At 45.3% G+C, this 16,891-nt stretch overlaps 1 protein-coding gene across 5 annotated transcripts in view; it reads right to left on the bottom strand.

The window, feature by feature from the left end:
- Positions 1-259: 259 nt before the first annotated feature.
- SORCS1 (sortilin related VPS10 domain containing receptor 1) overlaps positions 260-16,891 on the bottom strand; it is a 511,420-nt gene continuing 494,788 nt past the window's right edge. The window contains exons 25-28 of one of the 5 annotated variants that reach the window (XM_045068616.1): positions 5,684-5,789; positions 5,401-5,561; positions 4,822-4,824; positions 260-545 (exon numbers count right to left, since the gene is read on the bottom strand). In XM_045068616.1, the coding sequence (XP_044924551.1) occupies positions 469-545; positions 4,822-4,824; positions 5,401-5,561; positions 5,684-5,789 (347 nt within the window). In that variant the 3' untranslated portion in view covers positions 260-468. Of the gene's footprint in view, positions 3,871-4,821; positions 4,825-5,400; positions 5,562-5,683; positions 5,790-16,891 lie in introns of all 5 variants that reach the window. The other 4 variants (XM_045068612.1, XM_045068613.1, XM_045068614.1 and 1 more) reach the window with 4 other exon arrangements.

Genomic DNA, 16,891 nt, shown 5'->3' with positions numbered 1-16,891 from the left:
TAGAATAAGGTAATTTAATAAAGCAACAGACATTATAGAGTCAAATAGAATGCAGGTTGAATTCAGGTTAATAGAATAGATTTTCCTTTGTGAGTTTAAAAAAAAAAGCACACAAACAAAAATAATCCTTTGAGACTGTGGTATTTGCTATATTCTCACACAACTAGCCTTTATAAAATCCTACAGTTGTATCACTTCTGCATGAAGACAGAACGCCACGGTTTGGTTTGAGATCAAATAAACTCCTTGAGGCCAAGACTTTAGAGACATTATCTGTTTAATAAATATGATTGTAAAAGCAATAAACAAGAGCAAGTATACATTACACTACATAGTATTTAACAAAAAAATACATCAAAAAAGTCATTTTAAAATTAGAAGTAGTTCCGATACTATAAGAAAACTTTCTTTTTTTTTTTTTTTCTTTAAATTGGCTTCCTATAAAAATAAGTTGGCAAATGAGGGATTTCAATGCTCAGTTGGAATCCTGGAAAACACAGAACAGTTGCCAAACTGCCCATCGCTCTCAAAGTTGCTGTTTGGAACTTGTGGGAAAAAAAAGCAAAGCAAACCTCTGCATTTTGGACCGTGAATCCAATTAGGAATAAGGCAAAGGAGAAAATGTTGGTTGGGTAGTTCAGGGAAGAGCGTGCACAGTTTGCCTTCTGGGATTTTTGGAAAATGTTGTAATATCAGATTTCTAGCTTGCCCTGAATCTTCCCTTCCACATGCATCCCTCCCCACTCACTCCTCTGGCCTGAAGCCCACCAAACTCCTCATTGTGTTTGCACCTGCTGTTCACGAGTCGGTAGGCACTTGGGTCCCTCCCATTTGTAGGCTCTCATCACTGCCTTCTCTTTGGGATTGAGCTGGAGTGGCCGAGTGTGGTGGTTCCCAAAGTTCTGTGGACATCACTGTCACCTGAAAAAGCTGGTAAAGATAGACTGCTGGGCCCCACCCCCTATAGCTTCCGATTCAGTAGGTCTGCAGTCAGGGGACCCCAGATTTTCATTTCTAGGAAGTCTGAGGGGATGCTGATACTGCTCAGTCCAGACACCACGCTTTGAGAACCACAGCCCTAGATTGTAAGAACAATGAGGTCCCCTTGCCTCACTCTTCTCCTACAAGTGGAAGGGAGCTTTGAGGAGAGGCACCTGAGGGTCCCGGAGATGCTGAACGGGAGAGCTGGCCATCTGTGATCACTTTCCAAAATGCCAGGCATCTCACGTCTACCTCCATTTTTAATTAGGACTCACACATCCACTTTTCCTTCTGTCTTCTCATGTATTCTTCCATGTATCCCTTCAACAAAGTCATTTTTTTAATACCTACTCTAGGCAAGGCACTGTGCGAGACTAAGAGGGTTATTCCCTTTTTCATAATTTTCCAATTAAAATTAATTGAACGGCAACTCTGAGGACTCCCTGTGCTGTTTTGAGTGAGCTTCTTTTGGTTTCCAAACATTTTGTCTTCCAGATTAAACTGGGAAGGCTCCAACTGAAGCAGATCGATGAGGATGTTTCCTATGGGATAGGAAGCCTGGCAGGTGGGGGATCAATTGAGTTCTACAAACAGATGGCCGCCTCAGGCATAATCCATTTCCCAGATTCATCCTGGGCATCTTCAACCACAAAAACTTCCAAATGATTCACTTCTGATTGCAGCTTCGCTACTCTTGCCCTGCCTAAGCTACGTGAAGGCAGGGATCGCCAGGATCTTTGGGACCCCCAGGATCACCAGGACCCTGTTATCGACTGTGACTGGCCTGGGAACTTGGCCACAGAGGAGGCTGCTCTCTCTGGGTGGTTTTCAAAACTGCTTTCTCCCGTATTTTAGAGTAGGCTTTGCCTAATTCTTAATCCTTCAAGGCCGCCTGCTCGACACACATTTGTTTCTTTCTTACTCTGGGTCTTCTTTCATTATTGACCTGGGCAAATGGGGATTGATTGTTCATGCTCTGAGCCAATCTGCCTTAGTTAGACATCTACCTCCTCCCCTTTCGGCTTGCTAATTTTTCCTTTGCCAATAATAGGATACTCAGAGATCAGAGAGCATAACTGGGAAATGTCTGGAATCATTCTACATCATCAAAATCTTATCCTAATGTAAGACAAGACCCCCGTATATTCTCGGACTTTTTGACATTTTTAAATATTCAATCCATTAACCTGCTTCTTCTTCTGGTTAAAATCAGTTTTATTTTACAAATATTTTTACTGTACTGTGAGAGAACAAAAACTGGGTAACAGCAACCATTACAGAAGGAAATTGCCCTGCCACACAGGAACGCATTCAAAACATTTCTCACAAGAATGTTCTGGAATCCACACACGAGATTTTTGCTAAGGTGTGAGAATACCACTACGCATCTGTATGCTTTTTCCAGTGTATGTGGCCAGGTTTGAATTGCTTTGGATACATCAACTCTTTGACACACTTTGCGTGTTTCCAGGTGGGAAAAGGCAAGGCTATTTGGAAGAGGCAGGTTCTACAGGAAACTAAGGATACATGGAGCCGAACCCTGCAGGGCAGGATGTATTGGGTCAGTGTGCAGAGGTGTAGGGAAGCTGGCATGCTGACAGATCTGAAACGTGTGTGTGGCGGGGACAAGGCCGGCAGAGGCTAGGCCAGTATTTAGGAAACACGGAGGTTAATGTCCAGAATCCAATAACATGTTTAGGAAGAAAAAGTAAGGGGAGTTGAAAGACAACTTGGAGACCGGAAGGAAGAGGTACAAAGACACCAACTGAGGATGACCGTATGGGAATAGCAAACAAATGGGGAGGCCAGACGCTGGGGAGCTGGGATGCTCTTTTCTACATAAGTTGGGGGGCAGGAACACGAAAGCTACAAGGGAAAGCCTTTGTGATGGGAAGGGGTGGACAGGAAACAGAGATCCACTTCTGACATGCTTGCCCCCGCAGCCAGCCGGCTTTCCCTACTCTGCCTGCATACGTGGAACTTGACCTCGCTCCTTCATCCCTGTGGCCGCTCAGAATGCAAAACACAAGCAGCCTGGTGGCCACTGCTGGCCCCCCGGAGCTACCAGAGATAACTTAGAAAAGAAACTGGCAATGAGGCAAGTGGGACAGAGAAACAGCTCAGGGTTTCACACTCCTGTGCATGTCGTTGTGTCTTATGAAAGGGGCTGGGGCGGCTAATCCCCCCATCAGCCTCTAGGGCTAAAATTGGTGTTAAATCTAGGGCCAAGAATATTTCCAAAAACACATGCAGATTTCCTTGGCCTCTATATGTTATGAATTTTCTACAAACACGACCGATCAGAAAAAAGAGAGAGAAGAGGAAAGGGGAGGGGAGTGTTTTTCCATTAAAATAGAGCACCTGTACACTGCCCCTCCAAGCATGTTCTCAAGGTATTGTCCACATGCACAGGCTTAAAGCTAAAAACCCTTGTTGTCTGTGTCTGAAGAATTAAAAAGTCCCGATGCAGTGAGTGTTTGTTTGTCTGTCTGTTTGGATTTTGATTGTTTTTATTTTATTTGTTTGTTTTTGTTTTTACTGGCGTCCTCCATTCAAACATTTACATAGGTAGGGATTTCTTTTGTGCTTTGATTCTCAGCAACTATGGAAATACTTCCTGGCAAAATAGGAAACAGAACAACAAAGGAAAGAAAAAAAACATAGAGTTAGTGGTCATGAAGGATGGTGTACTTGACAAGAGCGAGAAATTCTTTCCTGATCAGCAGGTCGCCTGTAGCCTTGGGGGGTTTTCCTTAAATTGCAAATTGTGCCCCAGCAGATCCCCGCTTTGGCGTTGGAGGTGGAGTGGCGTGTCTTGCTCTTTGCAATCGGAGAGATGAGTCACCAGGTTGAGTAGAAGGGGAGGGAGGGGAGGGTAAAGCTACTCTCCTAAGAGAAAACGTGTAACACTTACTCATTTAATGACACTGACAATGGAAAGGTGTCAGAGACTGTGCAACGAGCTATGGGATTCTCCTGGTGAAGGAGGCTTTGCTACTTTAATACAGTCAACAGCGCAGTGCTTCATACCCCGTGGAAATGGGATTGAAAACCAAATGACCCACAAAAATGCACTTAGAAGCTTTAGAAGTAAATAGACAGGGTGAACGCTTCTCTGGACTTGAAGACAGAAAAGGCTTTTTCTTTTGAACCTAAAGCAATTACACATTTATCACCCTGTCTCCCCAAATAAAAGCCAGCACATTGTGAACGCCGGACCCCAGATAGGGTTCCAGCTGGTATTATTATGTCTGAGACAAGCCAGGCCCTGCACTGAAATCTCACCCAGCACCATCACAGAACTCTCCCACCTCTGCTTAAAGAGAGGGCTGTTTCTCCATTTAGGTGCTCCTTTCCTGTTCCAAGTCACTGATGAGAAATCTCAGGGAGCACCCTTCTAGAAGGTTTGGTATTCTGACATTAGAGTGAAGCACAGACAGTTATGTAGGAATGTATCCGCCTTGTTCCACAATGCAGGATTCGAGGGGGCAACAGGACAGCTTCAAGCCCTGACACCACCAGACAGGATGTAACAGGGCCAGCCATGGGTCACAGTGGCGGCCCCAGGGGTCTGTCTAACTCCCTGGAAATTTTCCTCTGCCATAGACAGTAGGGTTTAGCGATCACGCCTGGGACTCTGGACCTAGCTGTTGGATTCCCAGCTTACTTTGCAGGCATAGAGAGAGAGCGAGAGCTCTATTGATATATGATAAGGTCCACTGTAAGACTCCTGCCAGGGACAGGTGAACAGGAGGAAGAAATGTGCCCGTCGGCCCTGTAACAGGTTAACTCCCCAGGGGTCTCTCTCAGGAAACCTCACTCCTGGGGTGTTTTGCAAACTTTCTGCCTCTTGGCCTCAACATTCTTAGGTTCCATGTTTCGGGGCTCGGGGGCAGTTTTTAGACTCCTGCTAATAAAAAAAAAATCCCAGGGTAATCAGCTTGTCCCTCCTCTATTCTGTCTCCTGATGTCGCTTCTCTATAAGCATTCTGAAACAATTTGCCCTCCAAAGAGTTGTCTTGAGGCCAGGTGGGTCTGGCCTACCCTGTCATTCCCTACCCTGCCCGGCCCTCCGCATCACCAGATCTAGCCTCTGAGGCTTCCTTCTTGCACATTGTTAGAGTCAACACTCTGCTCTTTGACCATGAACATTCTGAAGCCCCGTATTTTAGAGCAAGAGATTTTGCAAGAGGAAGCATAACGTCACGAGAGAGGGAAGAAAAAAAAACACTACATAGGAGCAAGAAGGCTTTTTCCCCCCCTCACTCCAGTTGAAGGAAGCAGGGAAGGAGGCATCTTAGCTGTTTCTCTCAGGAATGTTAGAGCAGGAGAGAGTGGTTAGGTCAAGCCAGAAAGGGGTGAGACAGTGAGCGGTCGGACTGCCCAGCCGAGCAGCGGCGGCTCCTGGGAGTCATTTACCTATGAGCTGGCATTCCACCTTCTCATCTAGCAGTTGGCCAGGCCTCCTTAGTTCAGTCTGAGGGATATGGGCCCTGCTTTCAGGGGGACTGACCCGACTGACCATCTCTCGTGCTTTCTCATTCTGCATCTGGGCATAAACATTAATCCCCGGGATCTTCCTAAAACATTAACAGACAGCATCATTGCTATGCACGGGGGACGTACATCATGGCAACACGTGCTTGCGAGCCTGTCGGGGAGAGGGGAGGGGGAGGGGCGACAAGGACAGAGGGCCTCATACCTTTTAAACTTGTAGATGACAAACACCGCCAGCCCCACGAACACCACCGACAGCAGCATCAGCATGGCGGATCCACTGTGGGTCGGAGTGAGGTCCACCAGCGGGGCTAGGGGAGAACACAAGGCATGGTCATGGGCAGGGCACGCCTGACGCCGTCAGGTGCTGATGCTCTTCACGCAGAGCCAAGGTGAGTCCCAGGAAACCCCGTGGGGCCTATGCACAGGTGCGTGTGACGTGGCTGACATGGGGGTGGGAGGGGGCATCTGAGTCTTGGCGCAGCCCCTGGAGTGCTCCAGCTGGCCTGTGCAGGAAGGGTGGGCGGTGGGGGCCCTGGGCCCAGACTGCCCCGATTCCAGGCCTGCATTACCGCAGCCCACCCTGTGAGTCTAGGCAAGCGATTTCACCTTAATAGGCTTACATGGCGGGAGAGTAACGGGGCGTATCTCGTGGGGTGTGTGTGAGGACCGTGTGAACACACTGACAACCGTGCTGGACGCGTATTAAGTCTCCCCTAGGGGTCAGCCTTTCTTACGACGGCTGCTGCTCTTCTTTTGAATCAATATTTAAAACACTATGACTATGACATTTTCCTCTACTCTGAGTGCAAGCTTCTCTCACGCGGAGCAATGCACATCCCCCGAAGGAGCAACGGGAATATCGTGATGAATGATCTGCTGTCTCTCACTCCGGTCCCTGCGACTGTCACGTGAGACAAAGGACCGGAGGTTGCGAGCACGCTTATCTTTCCGGCACACAGGAAACCGATGGCTAAGGGAAGATTTCACAAGAGTTGTCACCGTGGTGCAGGTGGAGGGGTGCGCGACCTCATGTCGTCTCGACGGCTTCCCGAAGCCCTGACAGCAGCCTGCGCCAGGAGCACCAGCCTCTCAGAAGCACCGACATCTCCTCTTTGCAGCCATAAAAGATCCTCCTCCCTGGGGCGCCTGGGTGGCTCAGTGGGTTAAAGCCTCTGCCTTCGGCTCAGGTCATGATCCCAGAGTCCTGGGATCGAGCCCCACATCGGACTCTCTGCTTGGCAGGGAGCCTGCTTCCACCTCTCTGCCTACCTCTGCCTACTTGTGATCTCTCTCTCTCTCTCTCTGTCAAATAAATAAATACAATATTAAAAAAAAAAAAAAGATCCTCCTCCCTGCTAGACCACAGCTCTCGGGAGCATCTCTCCACCCCCAAATCCTCCTCAATCTTAGGGTCAAATCTGCCTTGCTTTAAGGACTTTGTATGCCATTAATTTGCACCCTCTCAAAAAATGGACATGTTGGGGCATCTGGGTAGCTCAGTGGGTTAAAGCCTCTGCCTTCGGCTCAGGTCACGATCCCGGGGTCCTGGGATTGAGCCCCGCATCGAGCTCTTTGCTCGGCAGGGAGCCTGCTTCCCTTCCTCTCTCTCTCTCCGCCTGCTTCTCTGCCCACTTGTTTTCTCTGTCAAATAAAATAAAATCTTAAAAAAGAAAAATGGACATGTTGCAAAAACAGCATCGCTCAAGCATGAAAGACAAGCCACACGTACACCTTAGGAGGCCTGGGCACTGAACTTTACCTTCCCCCACTTAAGAAAGTCTGATACTCAGGAAGGTTGGTGACTTTCAAGCACCATTTTCTGTGGCTTTTCTCTGTCAGGAGCCAAGAAGGCAACGTTCTGGTCACCTGGGTGTGAGAGTTCGAGAAGAGTGGCCTGTATGCTGACAGACCCCAACAGGACTCGAGGCCGCTTCTGTTCTGTCTAGTCAGGCTACGTTCTATTACGTTCTATGGTGAGACTATGTTCCAGACACTCCAGGAAACTGGAGTGCACGTTCCAGACGTCAAATAGTTTTGCTGGGGAACTGGTCAAACCCTGTTGCTCAGAAAACAGGTTTAGTTGTTTTAGTAGCATCAGCTTTTAGGAAGCAGGAATGTTAGGCAACCCCTGTGATCTCTCTCTCCTACGTCAAGCAGCGCTTATGCCGAGCGGGGCGGTGGGTGAGTCTGGGAGAGAGGAGACCACAGGGACATACCCAAGGCACACGTGCTTCCAGGTCGAAATGAGAAAACCAAAGTGTCTTCCATTTACTAAGGCAAACACAGTGGCATCAGCAAAGGAGTCCAGAAATACTTCAGAACCCACACTGCAACTGACAGGATGTCACTGGGGAGGGGGGCACCTTCCATTTTTCACAGGGATTTTCGCAGCTGACTTCCACAAATGGAAGGCAGGGCTGTGGCCTCCGCCGGACGAATGAGAACTGTGAGGCTCTCACTGGTTCATGTCCTTCCAGAGGACTCGCAACGAGGAAGCGGAAGAAGGAAGACTTGAACCCGAGTCCTACCACGAACACTCATGGAGCTAATTTCAGTGGAAAATACCAGAAATTTAAAAACGTATTTCTGAGAGTGGGGATTAGGGCTAAAACTATAGTGCGTGAAGTAAATTAAGTGATCCAAGTTAAAAAATGATCAAGTCTTAAAAGGAATAGTTAGAATCATAAAGCATGCACGCTCACACTGGGGTGACACGTGGGTGTACACACCTACGCTGTATGGGTACACACACATGGTGCAGGTGCATAGAGAAACATACCCAGCACCTGGCTTCAACAAACATCAACCCACAGACAATACTGTATTCTTTTTATCCACATCCAGTCCTCACAACCACAACCCTCTGTATTCTGAAGCCAATCTTAGCCATCCCGTAATTCCATCTGTAACTCTAAAAGATAAGGTCCTTCTCTCTCTGGACATTAGCACAATACTCTTATCACACGCAAGGAAATAAAAATCGGAAGACATTCTAATGCAAACTGTTAGCTTGGCAGGGAACAGATACAGGTTCAGGGAGGGGCCTCTCTGTTTAGGAGGGCTAGAGGCGGGTTAGCTTTAGTAGCTAAACTTGTAATTCCTAGCGGCACACTCCTTGGGGATAAGCGGAGATCAGGGCTATGGAGTAACCAGGAGGGATACTAGCCTGCTTGAAAGGGTTGACATTTGAAATAAGTGGAAAAGTAAAGAGAGGAAATTGCTTTGTCCAGGCTCTTGCTAAAAGAGAAAGCAAACACACACACACACACACACACACACTCTCACACTATTCCCCTTTTCTTCCCTTCCTCATCCTTTTTCCCCACATCACAAGTTTCTATCTTCAATTCTAAATCATTCCTACTGAAAGCATCATTCGTATACAAGCAGCGTCAGCACTGGTAAGTAATTAGCACAGTATTTTGGAAAAATGAGCTTCTGTGTTCTGAGATCTAAAGCGCGGCTGTCTGCTCCCCCTTCTCTGCATCGCTTTGTCTCTGAGGGCTCAGGCAGCCGGCAGCAGGCGGGGCAGGGTCAGACAGGACATCACTGCCCTGTGGGTTCCACGGGGCTGCTTGCTGACCTGCCCCTAAATGTAAATGGGCCTATTACTGCTGCACACACCACAGCTGCATTATCTTGGTGTGCCCGAGGATTAGGTGTGTTTGGGTGTATTCTGCTGAGGAATGGAAAGGGGTGATAAATGGGCTTTAGCTTCTGGTGTGGAATTAGCATAAATTAATCTCTCTCCAGTTGCGGCCTAAACAAGGTAGAAGCCTGAAAGAAAATGCTGAGTGGTTGATTTGCCATTATGCACACAGAGCAAAGCAGGGATACGTCAGTACTGTAGGGGACCCCGCATTTCTTTCTTCTTCTTTTTTTAAGAGAGGGAGCAGGGGAGGGGTGGAGACAGAGACTCTAACGCAGTCCCCGTGCCCAGCCCAGAGCAGGATGTGGGGATGGACCCTTACAAGTCTGAGATCATGACCTGGAGCTGAAATCAAGGGTCGGACACTTCACTGACGAAGACACCCAGGTATCGCTACCTTCACATTTCTAAGTCTGGGTGCTGGCACACACTGTTTCTGAAATCCTGGCAGGACTCAGACATGCGCTGAATTATTGTGTTCTATTCATGAGGACCTAGGCTGATTATAAAAACAGCACTGGGTGTGGAGCCTGCTGGAGATTCTCTCTCCCCCTTTTCCCCTGTTCTTCCCCCGTCTCTAAAATAAATAAATACATCTAAGGAAAAAAAAAAAAAAAAAAAAAGAAAATAAGAAACAAGCTTGTAACAGTCCTGCAGGACAGAAACTCATTTAACTCACTATAGCATTTCCCAAAATCAAATGGCCACAGCCCCTTTGCAGACCAAGGTCCTGCACAACATGCTTGAGGAAATGCTTTTACCCTGAGTACCACATTCCCCTTTGCTGCAGCCTTGCCCCTTGGTTTGGTTTATTTCCAAGCCATGAAGTCAACAATACGGGGGCATCGGCTGGGGACACCAGGCTCTTTGTGTTCATTCTTATTCGAGCAAAGGGACTTTCTTGGAGACCTTCTACCTGCCCTAGGACTCTGAAACCCCGAACTACATTTCTAATTCAGTTCTACATTTCTAATCCAGAAGTTACTGTGGTCAAGGAACTTACAGAAGCAAGTTTGCAAATGTGAATTTCTTTTCGACTCTCCTGCCTCCCAAGCAGAACTATACTGGGCTTTAAAGATTTTATTTATTTATTTTTTTAAATTTATTTAACAGACAGAGATCACAAGTAGGCAGAGAGGCAGGCAGAGAGAGAGGAGGAAGCAGGTTCCCCACTGAGCAGAGAGCCCAATGTGGGGCTCGATCCCAGAACCCTGGGATCTCAACCTGAGTCAAAGGCAGAGGCTTTAACCCACTGAGCCAGCCACCCAGGCGCCCCTACCTACACTGGGCTTTAGTTACATGCCTTGAATATCACAAAATCCATGTGGTCTGCAATGTCTCCAGAAATTAAAATGATATGGGAATGGCACAAAGTTTATTTAGGAAACAGAAAGAGTGGGGTGCCTGGATGACTAAGCATCTGCCTTTGGCTCAGGTCATGATCTCCAGGGCCTGGGATCTAGTTGGGCTCCCTGCTAAGTGGAGAGTCTGCTGCTCTCCCTCTGGCCCTTCCCCTGCTGTTCTCTTTCTGTCTCAAATAAATAAATAACACCTTAAAAATAAAAAAGAAAGAAAGAAAGGAAGAAAGGAAGAAAGAAAGAAAACAGAAAAAAACAAAGGGTTTTCACTTACAAAGCTCTCTTTCCTGGCCAACAGGCCTTTCTGTTGGTTCAAATCCAAACAGAATCATGAGAGTCTTGAGGACTGCCACTCCTGGCTAGGATAAAGCCGTGATCCTGCAGGCCTAAGGGCCGGACAGTGTGAGAATTCCAGGGAGGCACTAATGACTAGTGAAGCATTGTGGCTCGTTTGAAAGGGAAGATGAGTCTTCAAGAACATTGAGTCATGCAGTTTAGGTCACTTGGCCAAGTCATGACAACTCTGGGTACCTCAAAGACCAAACATATTACAGTAATTGACAGACAGGAGGAGAAAGATGCATTTTGGTTTTCTAGGGTTGAAAGTAAACAAGAAATCCTGCTTACCAATTTGGCAAGTGTTTCTCAAAGTAGAAGTTTACAGACTACCTGAATCAGAAGCGTCCTGGAGAATGTGTGAAAATGCAGTCTCCCAAGCTTCACTTGAGGAAAAAAAAATTACATCTCTGAGAATCATTCCCAGAAATCTGCACGTGTCCCATGCTACAAATGTCATGGTGACGTGTGCCAGTTTGAGAGCACTGCATGTTAGGACCCACCTACCACCCTTCCTAAAACATCCAGTACTTATCTTAGAGTGTGTCTGACCTTTATATTCTCTGGGTCACTAAAAACAAAAGAAGAACATACCCTTCGATTACTACTTGTAGCTTAATCTGGGTATGACTTCAGGAGAGCCTGCTAGACTACGTAAAAGCATTTCAAGTCTCCCCTAAGAGCGTGGTGGAGATTGGCTGCATTGCTGGATCAATTTTCTACCTTACTCTGTGCCCAAGCCTTTCACATTCTAAGTCTGAAGCTTTTCGCACCAAGAGGTGAAACCTGCTTCCTCATCCCTTGAATCGGGGCTAGGGCGACAATAGCATGTGGCCATGGGATGACACGGGAATGAGAGTGTGCCAATCATGAGTTTCAAGGCCTCTGCACTTTTGCTTTCTCTCTTGGAATCCTGTCATTGTTACGTATGAACACGTGCAGAATAGCCTGATCAAGCATGACAGACCACATGGAGAAGAACTTAATTATCCTAATCAAGGCTGTTCTAGAAGACACCAAACATCTTGGACACCAGAAGACTAAGACCAGTAGAACCCCCTACCCAAGGACCCACAGCTGATGGCAGACACACAATGAGCACAGATAAAACCAGGACCATCCAACTGATCCACAGACTCAACAGCAACTCACTGTTAAGCCAGTAAATTTCGGGGTGGTCTTTATTACACAGCAATAGCTTATGATACCTTCTCTATTCAAAATTCTTCTCTTTCAATTGGTTAAACACCTGATTAGCAATTCTTATGTTTGGGCTCTACATTACTCAGTTCTTGCTATGGACCTCTGCCCTTACTGGCAGAGAGGCAGGATATAAGTAAGATAATCCTAACTATTCTGTCCTAAACCAGAACACTTTATTAATGAAAAGGAATGCTATTAAAGTTTATGCACACACTATAGATATAATCCAGAACAATCCCCATCACTCTAGATATAAGACAATTAGTGTCTAAAAGGTAGCTTGTCCTAGATTCTGGTGTCTTTGTCTTTTACGTGTGTTCTCCTGCCTTCTATTTCCTGCCAATTTCTATGGACTATGTGCCTTGCCTTCCCCTTGGGGAACTGTATCTGGTGCATCCTAACTACTTATTACTTCTACCTATTTCCAATGTGATGCATGTTTGTACCCTTTCTCTGAATGGTTCATCTGATAACTCCCCCTTAACCATTTTCCACCCAAGAGTTTCTAGTAACACCTCAGCTGGTGTTTCTTACCAACTCAGGCCAGTTATCAGGTAGATATTGAACACTTTTTTTAATGGGTCCAGAAAAACCTTAGAAAAAAAACGATGAAGAAAGAATTAAAGCTAAAGAGCAACCTCGGTGCTGGACCCTGGTATATTTATGGAAGTATCACATTCAGGTAACTGCACTGGCGAAAGGGGTATATTTAAATATCTTGGCATCTGTTCTTACTTGCCATAACACCATAATGGCTTAGTAGTTGTCAGAAGCCAGTGGATCCACATGATGTGAAAAGCCTAAACATTTGCAGAGGGAAAATACACACACACACACACACACATTTATATATAAATATATTTATAATTATCTATAAATATATATATTTTAATCTGGGGCAAAAAAGTCGAAGGAAAAATACTACCAGGGCGACTATATTCACAAAGACTTATAAATAATAACTGTGTAGATAACAAGGCAACCAGAGACTAAAGGGACATGATGAATTTATTGGCTGTGGAAGAATTTCACTAGTACTAATTTCATCCCTAAATGGAAAATGCTACTGCAACAATTTATTTCACTTTACAGTTCAGAGCCCCACAACTCCACAATGTGGCATCTGCATGCAGAATGATGTGGCTTAGATGATACTATATTTTCTAAAGCTTCTCGACTAATGCTAATTTTGCCTTCAAGTGGAAAGGATCTTTCTCAACGTGAAACTGTCAGGCAGAATTCATGATGTATCCCGACCTAGGCTGAAATTCTGGTTCTTCCTCCCCTCCCACATTTACTCATAACATATCCAAGGGTAGCCACTGAAGCCCTTTAACTGAAGTCTCTAATATACAGAGACTGAATAGAGACTGAAGTCTCTAATATATCCGTGATAATATCTTTTTATTAAACCAAAAAAAGAAAGAAAGAAATTGAACCAGTCAGCAGCAACCACAGAGGGCAAAGATCACACAAGATAACAATTTTATTAAAAACCCACGCATACCCTTGACAAAGGACAGCTTTCCTAAACCCAACAGCTTAAATCAGGGGACTGTTAGACAGACAGGAGAGGTTGGGAGGTTACCGTGTATTAATTTTTTTTTTTTTAATTCAAACTGGAATTTGAATCTCTTCCTTTGAGAAATATTAACCTTTCACATTTTTTATCATACATATCCAAGTCTCCAAAAAGCAGAGACCCCACTGGAAAGCCAAAGGCTGTAGAGCACCCTTATTCTCACACACATGTAAAACCACAGGGAGATGCAGATGGATCATTTTCTGCTCACACTAGCACATTAATAGCATCTAGATAATATAATTTGTTCAACTTTCAAAAAACTCATGGCTATTCAATTACATCTGCCACTAAGATTCTAGTTCACACTTTAATCATTTTTCAACCGCCTCACGGCCACAGCTCTTGGCTGGCCTTTGCCATTCATCTAGATTATGGATAGAGGAGATCTCAGATTTGGAGATATGTTCCATTTTTTTTTTTTTTCTCCTTCCTCCCACTCTCGGCTACCCGTTCTGCCAATTAGGTTGGCTCCAGATATGCGGAAAAATTAGATTTTAATGTTTATTACTAATTTCCTCCTGCACTTAATATCACAGACTCTTTTTTTGTTAAATGCATGCCTTTCCTTTAGTGGATGCCCTGAGCTGTAAATAGGATTTATTGCTGGTGATAGCCATGTGTGCGTGCACCTCCCCTTGTTGTGCAGATGGAGTTGTGTCTGTGCAGTGTTCTGCTGGAGAGTCTGGTGAGCATGGGGGACAGGCCTGGCTGTACCTGTCTCATTGGGGGAACTTGTGAAAAATGCAGATTTCCGGATATGACTCCTTGGGATTCAGATTCAGGGTATGTGCAGGGAGACCTGAAAAATCTCTATTTTTGTGAAGCTGCTGAAATCACTGCGATGTAGAGTCAGGTCAAGAACAGCTGCTTTGGGGCGCCTGGGTGGCTCAGTGGGTTAAGCCTCTGCCTTCAGCTCAGGTCATGATCTCAGGATCCTGGGATCAAGCCCCGCATTGGGCTCTCTGCTCAGCAGGGAGCCTGCTTCTCCCTCTCTCTCTCTATCAGCCTCTCTGCCTCCTTGTGATCTCTCTCTGTCAAATAAATAAATAAAACTAAAAAAAAAAAAAAAAAAAAAAAGAATAGCTGCTTTATCGCTTTATCACTGGGATGGTCTACACTAGTTTGTATGGAGTCTTTCCAACCATACCTGTTTTGAGGGAAGGATCAGTTCCAGCCCTTCTAGCTCTTCTAGCTCCTCTGTGGAGCAGCCCCTACCTACCAGCTAAATTTCAGTATATTTGTCCAATAAATCACTCCAGTGAAATGCAAATCATCCCCATAGTCCTGTTGTTTGTAATTTAGTATGAATCAATCTGGTTAGATGTTGTGTTCTAAATAAGATGTCAGTGTTACCCCTTGCTTGCTGGCTGAGTAATTTTCATTCTCGTGCAGAGGCTCATCTCTTCTACCTTGAAAGAGCTGACACATTTTTAAGTTGCTTTCCACTACTTTCACTCTCAAATATAAACACCGAATTTACTCAGGACCATGGGTCCTCACAGCACCAAAGATACAGGGTGTGAAGTAGCTTGGGAGATTTGTACCAGAATCAGGGCTTTGATCTATCCATTGTCAGCAGATCCCTTCTACCCAGGAACCTGCTAAAAGGTAGCAAATCAAAGCTCTGAGTTGAATGTCTAGTCTGCTCCTGGGCTCCCCTGAGTTTCAACCTCTTATTTCCAGCCTCCAGATGGGGTTTTCCACTCCTACGCTTGATGACGTCAAACCCAACACGAACCACTAATCTGTGGCAACCAAAAAAAGGGGCTCCTACTTCTAGTCTCCATCGCTATCAGATAAATTACCATCTCTTCTTCCCTCTTGGGTTGAAAAGGTCTTATAAAATGCACTGATACTTCGTTAAAGAGAGAAAGAATTATTGACTGTTGCCCAAACTTATTATTTAAAAATCCCTTCCATCTGCCCCTTCTTTCCTTTTCCATACTCAACATTCTTGGTAATTTCAAGAATGCAGTAATGAGGGTTGTCTCACTAGTCTGTGTGGACGATGAGTAACCATTTATAATATGAATGGAGTATCAAATAATGGCAGATTTGACTTCCTGAATTTATCCCTCTCTCTTTCTTCTGCTCATACTTTCACCTTCAGGAGATACACCAATTAGGAGTATTTAAGGATAGATCTCTAGACACCCCAAACCATGTCAAACTGTGTATCACTTTGTTCAGAAATCACATGTCACTTTGCTTTGCCTCTGCTCAACATAGCCCCTCAAGGCCTCAACGTGCCATGGTTATTTTCTCTTTCCTTGGCAAATTCAGATTCAACATAAAGGCTCATCTTTCTTGAGCTTTCTGCATGGAATATTCTCCTTCTTCTTTATTTAGAATTAGTAAAGTTTCGTGCAAATCATTTTTGTGCCTCAGGTCGAGCCAGTGTGGAGTGAGTGAAGGCGTAATTGCAAAGTGAGGCACAGAAGCCTGTGAAGAAGAGATGATAAACTGGAAACAGACCTCACCCTTGAGTAAATTCCAAGTTACTAGGGGCAATGAGAAAACTATTGGCATTTCGAGGGTATTTTCTTAACAGCTTAAGTTTGTTTTTCCATAAGTACCTGCAGAGATCAAATGCTCTGCATTAGATGTGAAGACGTCCTGCGATTCTTACTGGAAAAACTCTCCCTAGGGTGACATCATAGCTCTTAAAGTGTGGAAGAGTATAGATAAACAAAAATATTACAAATTAAAATATTGAAGGCCAGGGTAAAGGCATAGATGAGAGAGAGCTCCAGGGAGATGTCACAAAAGATGTGAAAAAGGTCTGGTTTGATAAGGTCAGGAGAGTACAATTGAAAGTGTTGACCCTGAGCTCCGCCATTAGTGAGGCTGTTCTTCCATGTGGGGAAACACTCCCGCCAGTGACCAAAGCAAGGAGATGAAGGCTGAAACACAGACTTGCCACAGGGTCCTTCAGGAATAGCTCTCCTTCTCACTGCATCTCTAGGTTCTCTTATTCCGAGATACAGAACTCTAATTTTTCTTCAACCTGCTCATTTCCCACAATGTGCATACAAACAAGTATCCCACTTCCTGAAGGGATTCCTGATGTAAGAGAAACATGAGATGCATTTTCCTCAGATGCTTGTTGGGTACATGAAGGCAAGTCTCCCCTCACCAGTTGTTTGGTAAGAAGCAGCATGTCAGGGAGCAGGTTCGCAATTGAGCAAACTGAACCTAAAGGTTAACGGAGGGAATGGGATTTTGAATATATCTGACGACACACCTAATTACTTACAAAAGTCACAGTTACTGAGCACC

The sequence above is a fragment of the Mustela putorius genome, unplaced genomic scaffold (assembly GCF_011764305.1).
Source record: "Mustela putorius furo isolate JIRA1106 unplaced genomic scaffold, ASM1176430v1.1 tig00003909_pilon_pilon_pilon, whole genome shotgun sequence".
Lineage (NCBI taxonomy): Eukaryota > Metazoa > Chordata > Mammalia > Carnivora > Mustelidae > Mustela > Mustela putorius.
The sequence above is the reverse complement of the archived record's forward strand: the minus strand, read 5'-3'. Positions and strand labels throughout refer to the sequence as shown.